The sequence below is a fragment of the Zalophus californianus genome, chromosome 14 (assembly GCF_009762305.2).
Source record: "Zalophus californianus isolate mZalCal1 chromosome 14, mZalCal1.pri.v2, whole genome shotgun sequence".
Classification (NCBI taxonomy): Eukaryota; Metazoa; Chordata; class Mammalia; order Carnivora; family Otariidae; genus Zalophus; species Zalophus californianus.
In genome coordinates this window covers 49,353,093-49,369,650 of record NC_045608.1, presented here as the reverse complement: position 1 = coordinate 49,369,650, position 16,558 = coordinate 49,353,093, and the positions used below count along the sequence as shown (strand labels likewise).

The 16,558-nt window shown below is 39.9% G+C and overlaps 1 protein-coding gene across 2 annotated transcripts in view; it reads left to right on the top strand.

Moving 5' to 3' along the window:
• CHST9 (carbohydrate sulfotransferase 9) overlaps nucleotides 1–16,558 on the top strand; it is a 256,861-nt gene that overhangs the window by 41,666 nt on the left and 198,637 nt on the right. For both annotated transcript variants that reach the window (XM_027577035.1, XM_027577036.1), the window contains exon 2: nucleotides 4,618–4,828. In XM_027577035.1, coding sequence (XP_027432836.1) covers nucleotides 4,723–4,828 — 106 coding nt within the window. In that variant the 5' untranslated portion in view covers nucleotides 4,618–4,722. The remainder of the gene's footprint in view (nucleotides 1–4,617; nucleotides 4,829–16,558) is intronic.

Sequence of the window (16,558 nt, the reverse complement as noted above, 5' to 3'; positions counted from 1 at the left end):
CTGATATATCAAGAAGGAAAAAAATGACAAAATTTTATTTAAAACTTCTTCATAATAAGACAACCACACCACCAGCAAGGGAAGGGAGTGGGGGAGGACGGGAGGCAAGAAAAAGTCAAACAGGAGGATTTTTGTAATGTCTGTAACTGACAGAGGATCGCCATCTCAAATGCAAAAGGAGCTACACATCAGTAAGAAAAATGGGGAAGACATACAAACAGGAAATTCATAGAGGAGGTAAGTAGAATAAGAAAAAGCAAAACAAAATAAAACCCCAGGGGATTATAAATTTTCAGTCCCTACACCACCTGTGAGCCTCCTCACATCTTCTGGCTTCCTGGGCAGCTGTTGGGGGAGAGATGGCTGGGAGATGGGCACTGGAGACAATCAGGGCAGAGTGCTCTTTTCAGGCTCATCTGGGAATGACAGCAATCGGGCAGTCACTGGAGGGGTTACAGAGGACGTCACTGGGGGATGAGGTTCGGGATAAGATCCAGGCTGGCATGGTATTGATGGAATTGAGTTTCACAGTAGTCTGGAAGAGATTGAGGCAAAGAATTATGGGTGAGGACAGATGGTAGTAAACTTGGTGAGGGCAGGTGGAAGATTGAAGAGGTTCATCCCTGATGGTCTCTTACTTGCTCAGAATATGAGGAAAAGATAGAGACTGGCAAGGACTGCTGAGGTCCTACTAAGGTAGAGGGTAAGGACGGATGATCTCCTGACTCTGGGGTTCTTCTACACAAAACTGGTCTATGCCAATTTGTTCCAAACCGTCCTTTCTACATTTCATAACTCCCTCCCTAAAATCGTAGACTTCTGCCCAACTGGACAACCCCTAATTTCCTTTTAAATAAGTTGCCTCTAGGGGCACCCCAGTGGCTCAGTCGGTTAAGTGTCCAACTCTTGGTTTCAGCTCAGGCCATGATCTCAGGGTTGTGAGACTGAGCCCTGTGTAAGTGTGAGATTCTCTCTTTCCCTCTGGCCCTCCCCTCCACTGGTGCACTCTCTCTCTCCAGATAAATAAGTAAATCTTTAAAAAATTTTTTTAAAATAAAAAAATAAATTGCCCCCATCTAATAATTAGCACACTAAAGTCCTAAAATTCTTCTATTGGAAACCAGGTTATTTAAAATAATTTGTTGAGTTTTATTGAGATTTAACTAACATACAGCACTGTGTAAGTTTAAGATGCACAGCACCTTAAGAATAATAAGAATAGGGGCACCTGGGTGGCTCAGTCGGTTAAGTACCTGCCTTCAGCCAAGCTCATGTCTCAGGGTGCTGGGATCGAGCCCCGGGAGCCCCGCATCGGGCTCCCTGCTCCACGGGGAGCCTGCTTCTCCCTCTCCCTCTGCCTGCCGCTCCCCCATTTGTGCGTGCATGCTCGCTCTCTCTGTCAAATAAATAAAATCTTTTTTAAAAAGAATAATAAGAATATGCTGAGTAATATTCTTTATCCATTCATCCATCAGTGGACAGAGGTTATTTCCATGTCTTGACTATTGTAATAACACTACTATGAACGTGGAGGTGCAGATGTCTCTGACAAAGTTTTTTCATTTACCCAGAAGTGGAATTGCGGGATCATAGGGTAGTTCTATTTTTAATTGTTTGAGGAGCCTCCATGCAGTTTTTCTTAAGCGGCTGCGCCAGTTTACTGTCCGACCAACAGTGTGGACAGATTCCTTGTCTCCCCATCCAGGCCTGCATTTGTTATTTCTTGTCTTTTTAACGGTGGTCATTCTAACAGGCTTGACGTGATATCTCATTGTGGTTTTGACTTGCTTTTCCCTGAGGATTAATGATGTTGAACATCTTGAAAGATTTTAAAGCGTTGGAAAAGAGATAATGTAGTGAAACAATTGTTTTTACATATCTTTTTGTGTTAGTTTGGGATAAATCAATAGGATATGCAAATAAAATAAATATGTATTTTTTTCTAACAAAGCCACATAGATTCCTCTTTCAGGATTTTAATAGTCCATATTTCTCCATTTGGAAGTTAGGACTAAGGATTTACAAGTACAACTAGAAAATTAGTTACTTTGCCTGTATTTTGTTATTGGAGCTCCAAATTCAGTTCAGTACAATGCACACTGTTGAGTACTGGTTAGGTTCAAGGTACTGTGTTTATGACTGGGGAGAGGAAGGAGTTGAATGCAATACAGGAAGCCTCTGACCGTGGAAATGTATAATGCTTGTACATAAAATAGCGTTATTCCAAGTAATTTCAATCTCCAGTAGTCTGCACTTTTCCTGCAGGCATAGAGGTAGATGTATGATCTCCAAATAGGTGTGTTTTCCCATCACAACTGACCTTCAGGTTTGCTTAAAGCAATACTGCCCGCCCCCCTCCTGCCTCACCTTTGTTTAATGAGAGCCATTTCCTAATGCCAACGTTGGGTTAATGGACTGAGATGGGAGAAAATCAAACGTATCTCTTCGTTTTACACCAGATTGCCTTTCTGCCTTGTGGCTTTAATCACTCAATCCTACTCACATCTGCCATAATAACAATTATGGCTTTTCTCCTGACTTCTTACCCAGGAGGATATGTCAGAGTAAAGCAACATCTCCCGAAGAAAGGAAGGGCAAATTCTTCATCTCTTTCCAGCATCGTAGGTAATAATTTTCCTCTGCAAACCCTCAAGGAGTCTCTCTTTTGGCTTTTCACATCTACTATTCCCACAGGTTCGTGGCTCTGTTCTGATTTATGCGTTTTCTTCTATCCCCTTTCTTCTGAGATAAGTTTTAATTATGTAGACAGATTGTAAAAATCTCTTTCTTCTTGTAAACAGCTATTTTGCTGTTAGTACTGGATTTTGTTTAACTGGTTTCTCCTAACTGAATCTTCTTGTGCACCCAGGAATTATGTCTGTTCGTTGTTTAACTGCAGCATCAAGACAAGAGAAAGCTGGCTTCTCGTAGTTTCCCTTGAGGGACCCAATCTTGGAACACCTCAGACTGCAGCTCTCCCTCAGGGACTGTTCTTTGTTGCATATGTTTGGAAAGCCCATAAGATTTTAGCTTTGAATCAATATAAGACTAAAGCACCACCCATCAAATAGCAGTATGATGATACTTTCAGTTCTACTTATTTAAAAACTTACTCTACTAGCAAAATAAAGAAAATGCTTGAGATGCTCAGAAGCCCTCATGAAAAACTGTGACCCCTTCCTCAGGTGACTCAGACAAGTGGATTCTAACAAACTCCTCAGGTAATTCTCACAATCACTGCTCTTCCTCTGGCCCCTTCTGGGTAATAATTAAAATATAAAGAAAAAAATGTATTTATATCATGACTTTTTTTGTCCTGCATACACACTTTTAACTATTTGTTGGATTTGTTTTTTTTTTTTAAGATTTTGTTTATTTGAGAGAGAAAGCACAAGTGGGTAGAGAGGCAGAGGGAGAGGGAGAAGCAGACTCTCTGCTGAGCAGGGAGCCCAGTGCGGGATTCATCTCAGCACCCTGGGATCATGACCTGAGACGAACGCAGATGCTCAACTGACTGAGTCACTCAGGGGCCCTCACCAAACGCCTTTTAAAAAGGCTAAATCAATATTCTCCCAGAAGTTCTTGAGGCATATTTGGAGAAAAAAGAGAGATCATTTTTAGACACAGCAGTGCATGTGATGTCCTCACAGTGAGAAAACTTTCAGCTCATCCAAAAAGGAGGCGTGGTCTGTGGCCAAAGAACAGAGTCAAGGTCTTTGGCCAGTGTTAGATAAAAGCCATGACCTTGGCCTCATTAGCTGGACTATGTGAGCTCACCATGCAGGTGACTGCGTATTTGCGTGGCAGTTCATGGGAAGCAGGGCTTCTTAACTTGGGTTCCAGTGACAATAGCTAATCATCCTGCTCTTTATGCAAGATTTTGTGTGTGTTTATATTTGTCTAAGAGGGTTTGCATTTTCATTAGATTCTCAAAGGTGGATGTGACTTACAAAAAGTAAAAGGGTAAGATTACACTAGATGAGATTGTTCTAAAACAGAGTAATTTCAATATTTCTTTAAACCTTTCATTACGGAGGTAGATTTCTGTAATCTGAGGTCGATTTCTGTACTCCCATGTTCTTATGGGAGAAGCCCTTTAAATCTGACCTTTTAATATTTATCCTTTTGTGCACTGGAGGGATTTTAAATGTACCCTTTCAGTTGGAGAAATTATTACTTTTACATGAGAGGGAAATGATAGATTGAACCCTCCATTTTTATATATTTTTCAGTCAGGAAGTGATTTTCCCCCTTTATTCTATAAACATGTTTTTCAAAACTCCTTCAACAATCTACTCTGATAGTCTTCTTTCCCCCTCACAATCATTTTAAGGTAAACCGAACCTGCTTTACTCTTTCTAGCATAGAGTGGCTTAAGTCTGGCAAAACTGCACCTAATTAATTGTGAGGGTGTTACTTATTAATGGTAGGATAATATATTCTTAAGTTTATGACAGAAAATTTCCATTCTAGGGACAATCTCCTACAGTCCCTTCGGTCTTCAGAGTGTTCCAGTTCACCTACGTCTTCACTAGCGTTGATATGCTGCCTATTTATGTTGTATTGGGAAAGAAATATCATCAGCAAGGTACAATGTGGATTTTTTAAAAATTCTAGGTTGCTTCATGGAAGGAGTGCTTAATAGAACAAGACAGGACCAAAGCTCTACGGAAAAACAAATCATGTGGTCTTCAGAAATGAGGAGAAAGGCAGCCATCTGAAATGGTCATGAACCCCAAACAAGTCTTCCTCTCGGTGCTCATTTTTGGAGTAGCAGGGCTGCTCCTCTTCATGTATTTGCAAGTCTGGATTGAAGAACAACATACAGGTAACAATTCTTTTTTTCTATTTTACTTGTAATGGTCATTTTCAATGAAACAAGCTGTAGTGTTTACAGAACTATAGAATGTCACAGTATTTCCAACAACAACAAAAAATAGACACAAACTATAATTCCCAGCTCCTAAAAGAAAGGGTGATTATGAAGTTGTGGTGGGCATTTGTTCTGTGGATGGGACAACACTTGGAATTTTTATTATATCAGTGGGGAAACAGCGTGGCCCATTAGCCCAGCAAGGACTGCTTGTTAGAGAATTTGTCTACTCAAATGTGTAGCATCTGTCCTACCTCTGATATGCATTGGGCACAAGTCTAAAAGGAACTAAATATACAACTAAATATCTCCTTTAATTCCTTTTCAATTTTTGTGTCAGTACTCAAAATTGGCATGGAAATTCTATAATGCCTTTATTATGAAGCAAGAGTACACAAACCTTGTCTGTAAAAGATTAGATAAAAAATATTTTAGGTTTTGTAGGCCATACCATTTCTATCACAGCTACTCAACCCTGCCAACGTATCACATGAACAGCCATAGATTATATGTAAACAAACAGACCTGGCTGTGTTCTAATAAAACTTTATTTACAAAAACAAATATTGGGCTGGATTTGGTCCACAAGCAGTAGTTTGCCAATTCCTTCTATACTCGTACTTACATCATTCTAGTTTGCCATTGCCATACATTGGAAACACTCAATTACTGTTAAAATGGATTATGTTTATAATGATTAAAGGAAATGTCTTAGAACATTACAGAAATATATACATATATGTGTTGTGAAAATCAGTTGTTTTCCATGAGTAGAAATAACCAATGGCTTATGACTCTTAAGGAAAATAAAGTAAAAACAGAAGAACAATTTCTTAATTCCTTCCAATTGTGGCCTATTTTTAAATCACTCTAGATATTAAACCCTATTCTGAGGGGCGCCTGGGTGACTCAGTCAGTTAAGCCTCTGACTCTTGATTTCAGCTCAGGTCATGATCTCAGGGTCGTGGGATCAAGCCCCGCATCAGGCTCCTTGCTCAGTATGGAATCTGCATGTCCCTCTCCCTCTGCTCCTCCCCTGCTCTCTCTCTCTCTTAGATAAATAAATAAAATCTTTAAAGAAACTACTCTGAAAGATAATTCAATACTGAGTCACAAATACGATAATTTTTCAAGTTGTTTCCGTTTCTAAATCCCTTCCTTGGATTAGCCTCATATACACCTTGGATTTATTTAATTTATATAATAACTCCTGTGAAAAGAATTTGCATATAACTATTTTCTAGAGGATATGTAACATTGTCAAAACTTATTCTTAATTCCCATTATAAGTTACATGAACTGTAATATTTTCTAAGTTTGCTATATTACTATAGTAATTTATCATAACATAATATTTCATGAAACCGTCTATAATAAAATATAGAGGTTGATTTCTCTTGCAGTGGAGATCTTGTCACATAGTAAGCTCTCGGTAGGTGTTTGTTGAATGAGTGATAAAAAGGTGAATAAATAGATTGAAAATCATTGCAGACTATAGACTGGAATGCAGCAAAAGGGGAAGAATCAGAGATCTCATCATTGGGTCGTTTGCTAATTCCATAGCCTCCTAACAAAGTTCACAAGGGAAGTATCACAACGGGGTTCCAATCTCTAAAAGGAAATATATTCATATATATAGAACTCTGGTAGAAATGTTATGGTGTGATATTCTAAATTTATAGATGAGAAAGCTGAGGCTTGGGTAGGCAAGGAACTTATCATCGACCTCATCTGTGCAGGTCTAGGTGTAGAAGGAAGGCTCTGGTTGTGTTTGTGCAAAGTCCATGGTATAGTATCAGTCTGGATACTGACTTGTAAACCTAAGCTATTCACAAGTTCATAGATGTGTAACCTCTTCTGCAAGTTGGATTCTTAATTGAGTTCCTAATTTTTCCAAGTTGGGAAATTATTTTCCCCAGTTACAATGGGCTTGTACTATAATAATATACTATAACTTAAATTGTATTTGTAATTTGCTAGTACTTTCTCTGATTCTCTGTATGTCTTAAATGAATTGTATAATATTTCACAATCTACTCATGATAGTGAGTGTAAATGTTAGAACCAACATTCCTTTAGATAACTATCTTACTGAAGAAACATTTTATTATTTTTCTTATTTTTAACTAAGACTTCCATCTGGACTTCTGCCTTATCCCAGGCTAGTGCCCTGGGTTGTAATTCTCTAGTTTTCCAGGTAGACCAGTACAGGTGTATTTTTATATGTGTTTTAGATAACATCGGAAGCATCAGTCATTTTTACAGGAAATTTCTCTTTAAATCAGAAAATATCTGAATGTGTGCTTTGATGTTAAGTTAAAAATGAAAATTTTGTCTTTTGGACATTTTAGAACTGTCACTCAAAGAACTGTGGAAGATGACTTTATTTTGGTTCCTGAGACCCTCTGTAAATAGAGCAGATTTTTTTTTAAAGATTTTATTATTTATTTATTTATTTATTTGAGAGAGAGAGAGAATGAGAGATAGAGCACACGAGAGGGAAGAGGGTCAGAGGGAGAAGCAGACTCCCTGCTGAGCAGGGAGCCCGATGTGGGACTCGATCCCAGGACTCCAGGATCATGACCTGAGCCGAAGGCAGTCGCTTAACCAACTGAGCCACCCAGGCGCCCAATAGAGCAGATTTTAAAACTCTGAATGATTTTTGATCTCATATACATTTCAGTTGTGTGTGGAACTCTTAGGTTCTTTTCATACCCTGTATTTGAGACCTTTAAAATCTAATAAGATCTGGGCTATTTTCTAAGAAGACTTTCTAGTTTTCCTGGGTTCTTCTGTTAAAATAAAATGCTTTAGAGTTACAAAGATATCTTAAATATGCTCTGATATGCTAGTAAAGATTATGAATAGACAAAGTTTTTGGAGGTGAAGAGGAAAAATATGTGACAAAGAAAGTAAAATCTATCCAGTTATACAACAGAGAGTTCTATAATAACACCCATTTTGTAATACCACACCAATTAAATTATGCATCTTTATGCTAATGTGGATGTATTATTGTGAATTTTATTTTATAAATCTTTCCCCTAAGTTGTTAAGAATGCAAGTTTCATATTCAAAAGAATCTTGGAAAATCTCAGATCTACTTGTTAGCTGTGTGACCCTGGGCACAGTCACTTAGCCTCTCTGTGCTGCAATTTCCTCATCTGTAAAATGGGGATTACAATGTTTTCCATGTAGGGTGGCAGGGAGGATTAAAGGAGACTTAGCATGATGCCTGGCAAGTAGTAGGGAACAATGAATGTGAACTTTTATTCTTATTCTGGAAATGATGCAGAACATCTGAGGACTAGCTTTTTTGGAGTTATCAAAACTAAGACTCAACCACAATTCAGGAGAACAATCTTAAGCTTGGGCCTTGCGTGATTTAAAAAAAAAAAAAAGGCTCAGTACCAACTCTAGTTAAAACAGTTAGGACAGTCTAACTGGCACAGAGCCAGCGTGTTGCACAGTGTAGGAATTGGAAGGAGGATGATCCAGTTGAGTGCAGAGAGGAGAGCTGGTGTCCAAAAGGATCTCTGGTCTAGGCAGGGTGCCTCCAAGGTCAGGGTATCTGTTCATTCAATAGCATTTTCTAAAGACTTAACGATCATAGGTGCCACACTGGTGAATACCCAGATATAGTAGGGAACCAGCTAGAATCCCCGTTCTCAAGGCAACTCAGGTCTCATGGACTGTAAGGGAGAAAATGGCCTTGAGTTCAGGCCAAGGTGCCGGTACAAAAGGACAGTCCATTGTGACAGAAGAGACGGGCCCTCCAGGATGCTGCACAATAATGAGTTGGGACCAGAAGGGCCCAATTGGTTGTCAGTGATGGCATTGCTGAGCTGATGGTAGAAGCGTTGGGCATGGTGTGTGTTGCCGGGGCGGGGTGGGGGGGGCAGGGTTCGCAGGCACAGAGCAACAGAACAGATACATCTACCGGAAAGATGCGCTAATGGCAAAGGCCAGTTCAGGATAAATCACAAGAATGGGTCACTTTTCCCCAGCGACTGTTGAAATTTGCAATTTGGTGCCGTCTTCCTACAGGTAGAGGGTTAGTGCTAAAGAGAACAAATACCAAAAGGTGTGATACATAGGTGTTTGCTAGGTGCAGTAAGACGTGGTGAGGACCCTATCCTAATAGGGTCAGAATCTCAGCTTTAGAAAAGAATGTATAGATCATCTTGTACACCATCTAATTTTTTAAAAGTATAAATCAATTATATCACTCTCTTGTTTAAAATGTTTCAGTTATATCTCATTCTTTTCAACAAAAATTTCTCCCTGGGATGCACAGAGCTGTGTGGGATGTAGTTCTGCCTGCCTCCACTGCCTCACCCTCCCTTCTCTCAAAGTGCTTCCCAGCGTCACCCCTGGTCTCTCAGCAAACCAAACCCTTTGCTGGCTCAGAGCTCTCAACTCTCACTGTTTCAGAAGCTGGGATGTTCTTCTCCCAACTCTCACCTGTCCCGCCTTAGCTCAGATGTCACCTGCTTTGATCAAAGCAGCCAATCAGCCAAGCGCCTCCATAGCCAATCAAGTCAGCACCCCCATCTCACTCATTTCCATCACCAAAATGTTCCTAATCAGCAACCGCCTCGTGTTAGTATTTGTTCTCATGTTTATTGTCTGCATCGGGTGCTGTTTTACAAGTTCTATGAAAACAGGGACCTTGCCTCTCTCACCTACCTTGGTGTGGTAGGAGCATGGAGCACGCATGTGGTAGGTGCTCAAGAGTATTGGTGTATGGGCGGGTACATAATGCTTCCTTTGGTTTTTCAGCATCCAGCCAAATGACTACATAGACTGTGTTTGAATATTTCTGGGGGCAAAGAATCCACTACTCCTCCAGGCATCCACTCAACTTTATAGCCATCTCCTTGGAAAGTTCCATATCTTAAGCCAGAACTTGCCTCCCTAAATTATGCTTACCCATTCTAGCTGTGTCCCTGTGAGTACTGGCTCACCCTTCTTCCACAGCATGTCCAGATCATTTTCATGGCATATGAAACCCCAGTTTTTTTAACCATTTTTGTAAGAAGATGATCCAGGTCCCTCTCCTCTGAACCATTAACAATTACTCTGTATCTCTTTTAAAATATGATGTACGTTATTCTTGTATGAAACCTGTGTTAGAAATGTACACCTCTAATAAAATCCCCTGTTATGTAGTGAAGTTATAGACACATATTTTAAATATGCCAACTAGTGAAAATCAAACAGATCCCACCGAATAACTTATGTCACTACTTTTCTTGAGATTTTCCAGGATCAAATTTAGTCTCATCTGTTCCAACTAAAATTGTTCCCTGGATTTACCCGACACTGTAAAAATCTATCTAAACAACTTCTGAGCATTTTTATTCAGGACCAGGTTTTTAAATAAATCTATTTAAACAAAACAGTTCACTTTTTTCTCTCAATCCCTCCTCCCCCAGCCTTTGGCAACTACCAGTCTATTCTCTGTATCTGTGAGCTTGGGTTTTTCTTAATTTTTTTTTTTTTTTTTTTAGATTCCACATGTAAGAGAGATCATACAGGATTAGCCTTTCTCTGTCTGACTTATTTCATTTGCTTAATACCTTCAAAGTCCATCCATATTGCAAATGGCAAGATTTCATTATTTTTTATTGCTAAGTAATATTCTTTATTCATTCATTGATGGACACTTAGGTTATTTCCATATCTTGGCTACTGTAAGTAATGCTACAGTGGACATAGGGGTACATGTAACTTTTTGAAGCAATGTTTTTATTTTCTTTAGATAAATACTCAGAAGTGGAATTGCTGAATCATATAGTAATTCTATTTTTAATTTTTTGAGGAACCTTAATACTGCTTTCCATAGTGGCTGTACCAATTCATTTTCCCACTAATAGTGAACAAGTGCTCCCTTTCCTCCACATCCTTGCCAACACTTGTTATTTCTACTTTTTGATAAATAGCCATTCTAACAGGTGCGAGGTGATATCTCACTGTGGTTTTGATTTGCATTTCCCTGAGGATTAAAGATGTAGAACATCTTTTCATATGTCTGTTGGCCATCTCTATGTCTTTGGAAAACTGTCTATTCAGATCTTCCAGTTTTTTAATCGGATTGTTTGGGGGTTTTTTGCTATTGAATTGAGTTCTTTTTTTTTTTAAAGATTTTATTCATTTATTTGAGAGAGAGAGAGAGGACATGAGCAGGAGGGAGGGGCAGAGGGAGAGGGAGAAGCAGACTCCCCACTGAGCAGGGAGCCCGATGTGGGACTCGATCCCACCCCCCTGGGATCATGACCTGAGTCGAAGTCAGACGAGCCACCCAGGCACCCGAATTGTTTGAGTTCTTTATTTATTTTGGATATTAGCCCCTTATCAGATGCCTGATTTAAAAATATTTTCTCCTATTCAGTAGGTTGCCTTTTCATTTTGTTGATGGTTTCCTTTTCTGTGCAGACGGGTTTTAGTTTGATGCAGCCCCACTTGTTTATTTTTCTTTTGTTGCTTTTGCTTTTGGTGTTAGATTTTAAACATCATCCAAGACATATGTCAGGGAGCTTACTACCCTACATTTCCTTCTAGTTTTATAGTTTTGGGTCTCATTTTTAGGTCTTTAATCCATTTTGAGTCAATTTTTGTGTTTGGTGTAAGGTAGTAGTCCAGTTTCATTCTTTTGCATGAGGCTGTCCAGTTTTCCCAACACCATTTGTTGAAGAGACTGTCTTTTTCCATTGTATATTCTTGTCTCCTTTTGTCGTAAATTAGCCATATGAACGTGGGTTTATTTCTGGGCTCTCTATTCTGTTCCATTGAGCTTTAATTACTTTAGCTTTGTAATATAGTTTGAAATCAGGGAGCATGATGCCTCCAGCTTTGTTTTTCTTTATCAAGATGGCTTTGCCAAGACTAATAATTTGTTGGTTGCTTTATTGATAGTATTTTCACATGATTACCTTAAACAGAAACTTGTTTGACTTTTCTTTCATACCTCTTAAGTAGACATTTTTTCCTGATTTCTACTAGTTTCTTTCTGATTTACACTAAATAAGTAGTGATATCTGAATTTAGTTTAAGGTTCAACATTAGCATCTAAGCTAAGAATTATCATAGCTAACATAGGAAAGACTCATATAGCTATAAACCCACCTTCTCGGAGCTGATTGTCACCAATCCAGGCTCCTGTAGGACCGATACCCAACATACTTAGCCTGAAAGTATGTTCTTTTGGTCAGTTGATGTAGACTTCCTGTAGACCAGGGTTCTATTCAGATCCTACATGCTATTATCAATGGCAGCATAGCCGAAACAAATAGCTACTTTTAATATTTTCTTCTGCTAATGTTAGACCCAGGTTTTGTTTTAACCCTCATACGTGTGTGTGAGGGTGAAACGTAGTAGCTACAAGCTTCTGAGTTGAGGCAAAGTAAAGCCACCTTATTGCTTTTTCTCAGACAATTGCTTCAGAAACTCATAAGCAAACTGGCATCGTTCTTTGGTATTTCTAAGGAGATTTCATCTTGCTTTTTTTTTCAAACTAAGTATATTTTGTGGCATATGAAGTTTTGCAACTAGACTGGATTGACATAATTCTTTTCTCTGGAGTCTCTCTGATGAGAAAGTATGTTCTTTTCCTACAGAATCAAGCTGTTCATCCTGATTGTGATGTTGCTGTATTGAAATTGTATTTTCTCCCAGGGGATCTTTGTATACCCGAGCTGAAGCCAAGCCACTTAAAACATGGAAGGACTTTCTCTTTACAGTCAATCACATACTCAGCAAAATAGAATTGTTTTCTTAAAAAAAAAAAAAAATCACTCATTGATTTACTTCCTCCACTTTTGATGAGGATGGCAACCATTTTTTAAAAAGATTTATTTATTTATTTGAGAGAGAGAAAGAGAGGGCCGTGGGGAGGGGCAGAGGGAGAGGGGGAAGAAGAGAGACTCCCAAAGAGACTCCATGTGGAGCAGGGAGCCTGACACAGGCCCCGATCTCACTACTCTGAGATCACGACGTGAGCCAAACCAAGAGCTGGATGCTTAACAAATTGCACCACCCAGGTGCCCCTGCAGCCATTTTTTTTTTTTTTAATCAAATGAGCACCTGCTCTGTCTGCTCACCTCTGAATGCCACTGTATCCTGTCTTCTTTTATGTGATCTTTGCCCATCTCAGGGCCTTTGCGTTAACTGTCTTCCTTGGCTGTTTCATTGCTGGCTTTCCTTATCATTCAGGGTATAGTTTAAATATCACCTTCTCTCAACATCTTATGTAAAATAGATATCCTCTGGTGTTTTCTCTTCCAGCACCTGTTTTTATTATTTCCTAATTTGACCTCATGGCACTTATTCCAATCTCGAGTCATGCTTTATGTTTACATACGGCCCACTTCTGTCAGTAAAGTCTAAGCCTCTCAAGGGCAGGGAGCTTCTGTGTTGGTCGCCAGTGTATCTCCACCCTTCTCCCCAACTTCCACGTCCTGACTTCAGTCCTCACTTCACTATGTACCCCCAGTGCCCCCCAAATTCAGGGTTATTCTTATTCACCCAGCCACCTGTAACTTGCTTCGCCCAAGGGATTTCGCCTGGCCTTTCTGCTCCAGCCTTCTGAGTCTGCTGTGTTCCTAGGTGCTTTTGCCTCGTACCCCAGAAGCCATACTGCTAGAAATGAAGGAGTAATAGTTGTCAAAGTTGCTTAAAATTTTCTGAAATTGAGTAACATTCAGCAGCCAAGCTTTGCTACAGGGTCAATCCAATCAACAGAGATTTTTAAAAATCTAGTAGTAAGTTAAATACATTTGTTTCCAAACATGTTTTCAGCACAGGTAAACAGTAATGCTCTTGCTTCAGCTCAGCACTCACCCTTCTTCAGAGTGCTGTCCTCTACCGCCACTTCTTTTGGGGGCTCATTTCCTCTCCTACATTGACAGGCGCCTGGCCAGTACGAGGCCCATATTTGTAGTATTACAGTGGACACTTCATTTGGTCCATTGACAGGCGCCTGGCCAGTACGAGGCCCATCTTTTGTAGTATACCACACATGGTGGTGACAACAAATGACTAGTCCAAGGAATGGGTGGCCGATGCAAGTTTAACCAATGATTCCCTTTCTTGGGATTTTGGTTTTCAATACCAGCAGAATGGGCACGAGTGCCTAACCTGTATGGTACAAAACTCAGAAGCACATGTGGCTGTTTCCTACCATGCGGGCCAGAAGAGCTGACGATACTAGGCTGGAGCGAGAAGAAAAGCAGTCAGGAGGAGAAGAACAGAGCTGTGGACAGAGCCTCAGCAAGTGTTTTTGTTCCTGGACCAGCTTATTCCAAGATTCAACCCTGCTGCTGCCTCATACTTCAGGGGGCTTGTAGGGGCAGAAAACTTTTTCCCTTCTTCCCTTCTCAGTTCTTTGGCCGGCCTAATAATTATATCGACATAAAACAGATTAACAGGAGAAAAAAATTGAATTTCATATGTATTAGAGCCCCATAAAAATATGAGACTCAAAGAAATGACCAAAGAAGAAGGCAGCTTTTTTCTGTTCCAGTTCATTCTTTGTTGTGGTTGTTCTTTTAAATTCAATTTAGTTAACACATAGCGTATTATTAGTTTCAAAGGTAGAATTTAGTGATTCATCAGTTGCCTATAACACCCAGTGCTCATTCCATCAAGTGCCCTCCTTAATGCCCATCACCCAGTAACCCCATCCCCCCACTCCTCCTCCCCTCCAGCAACCCTCAGTTTGTTTCCTAGAGTTCAGCATCTCTTACGTTTTGCTTCCCTCTCTATTTTCGTCTTACTTTATTTTTCCTTCCATTCCCCTATGTTCATGTTTTTTCTTTTTGTTTTGTTTTAAGATTTTTTTTATTTTTTGACAGAGAGAGACACAGCGAGAGAGGGAACACAAGCAGGGGGAGTGGGAGAGGGAGAAGCAGGCTTCCCGCGGGGCAGGGAGCCCAATGTGGGGCTCGATCCCAGGACCCTGGGATCATGACCTGAGCCGAAGGCAGATGCCTAATGACTGAGCCACTCAGGCGCCCCTGTTCATCTGTTTTGTTTCTTAAATTCTACATATGAGTGAGATCATATGATAATTGTCTTTCTCTGATTAACTTACTTCGCTTAGCATAATATCCTCTTGTTCCATGCATGTCATTCGGAGTGGCAAGATTTCATTCTTTTTGATGGCTGAGTAATATTCCTCCGTGTGTGTGTGTGTGTGTGTGTGTGTGTGTGTGTGTGTGTGTGTGTGTGTGTGTGTACTCCCACCTCAAGAAGGCAGTTTTTATAATTTTTAGACAAACAATAAATACGTGAGGAATTGACAAGACACAGGGGTTTGGGCTTGGGGTAGTAAGTTGGTAAAGATGTAACAAGGTTTGTTTATATGGTCTTTTCAGCACTAAATTCCCTAACTCTGGTGGTAAGAATGCCTTCTAACCTCCTGGTACAGGGAGGGTACCTTTCACATGGGAATTATATTTCCTGATTTCAGGGAAACAAAGGAGGGTACCTTCCTGCACCAGCTGTTTCTTCCTCTCTTTTTTTTTTTTTAATTGTAGTATAGCTGACTTACAATGTTATATTAGTCCCAGGTGTACAAAAATAGTGATTTGACAATTCTGTAGCAACAGCTGCTTCTTAAGTAAGTTTAATTCAAAATAGTCAATATGCCAAAGTGGCATATTTGGGGTAACATACTCTGAACCCCTGTAGTCTCAAATTGGGTTTCTGTCACCTGTAGCTCAAACAGTCCTAACAAATACACTCTGGCTCATATCTTCTTCTTTCCCACCCTCTGTAAGTTGCCATCTTTCTCAAAGCAGGATTACTGAAAGGAGGCTTCATGAGTCTCCTTTATACCATGGACCACAAGATGCTGCCTAGTTCACTGCTATGCCCTAGTGTCTAGCATGGTGCCTGGCACATAGTAGGTGCTCAGCAAGTCCTTGCTGAATGAGTCAACTCACACCGAGAACCAAGCTCAGCTAAACTTGGACGACAAATGAGGCTGGCACTTAACTTTGGATTTTTCAGAAGTTACAGTGTTTGGTATAGCAGGGATTTTCTCCAGGATATCCTGGAATGTCTTCCTTGAGGTTAGGAATGTGTTACTTGGAGAGGCTTATTTTTCCTTCTGCCATGGTTTGTTTTTAACAAAGGCTGGATCATCATTTGGCAAACATGTTGTTGGGAAAAGTCAAAACCTAAGTGAGGAATTGCAGAAGATAAGACTTTTTAAGGTCCCTTATGGTGTTAAGTCCCCTGGGGCTGTCATTTTAGGTCTGAGGAAGAACCTAAGAAACAAAGCCAGTTTCAGGAGTTGTCCATTTTGGGGTTAGTAGTCTGTAGTGGCAAGCACCGAGCTCTCACTACTCACTTCTAGCCTGTTTCGTGGTTTTGAACAGGTTAATTCATCTCTCCAGATTATGGGTTTTTTTCTGTCTCTGATTTCCACACCTTGTTCCTTGCATCATTCTAAAGTTGATGTTTACCATGACATTCCTCTGCATGTCTCTATAATTTTAACATATGTATCCCTTGGTCATGTTTTTAGCTTATCTATAAAGGGTGTCTATCTGTATATACCCTTGGGCAACATGCTTCTTCATTCAACATTAGGTTTTTAAGATTTATTTATATTAACATATTGCACCTCTACTGCACCTCTTTTGTTAGTCCAGCTACCTTATATAATATTTCATCATG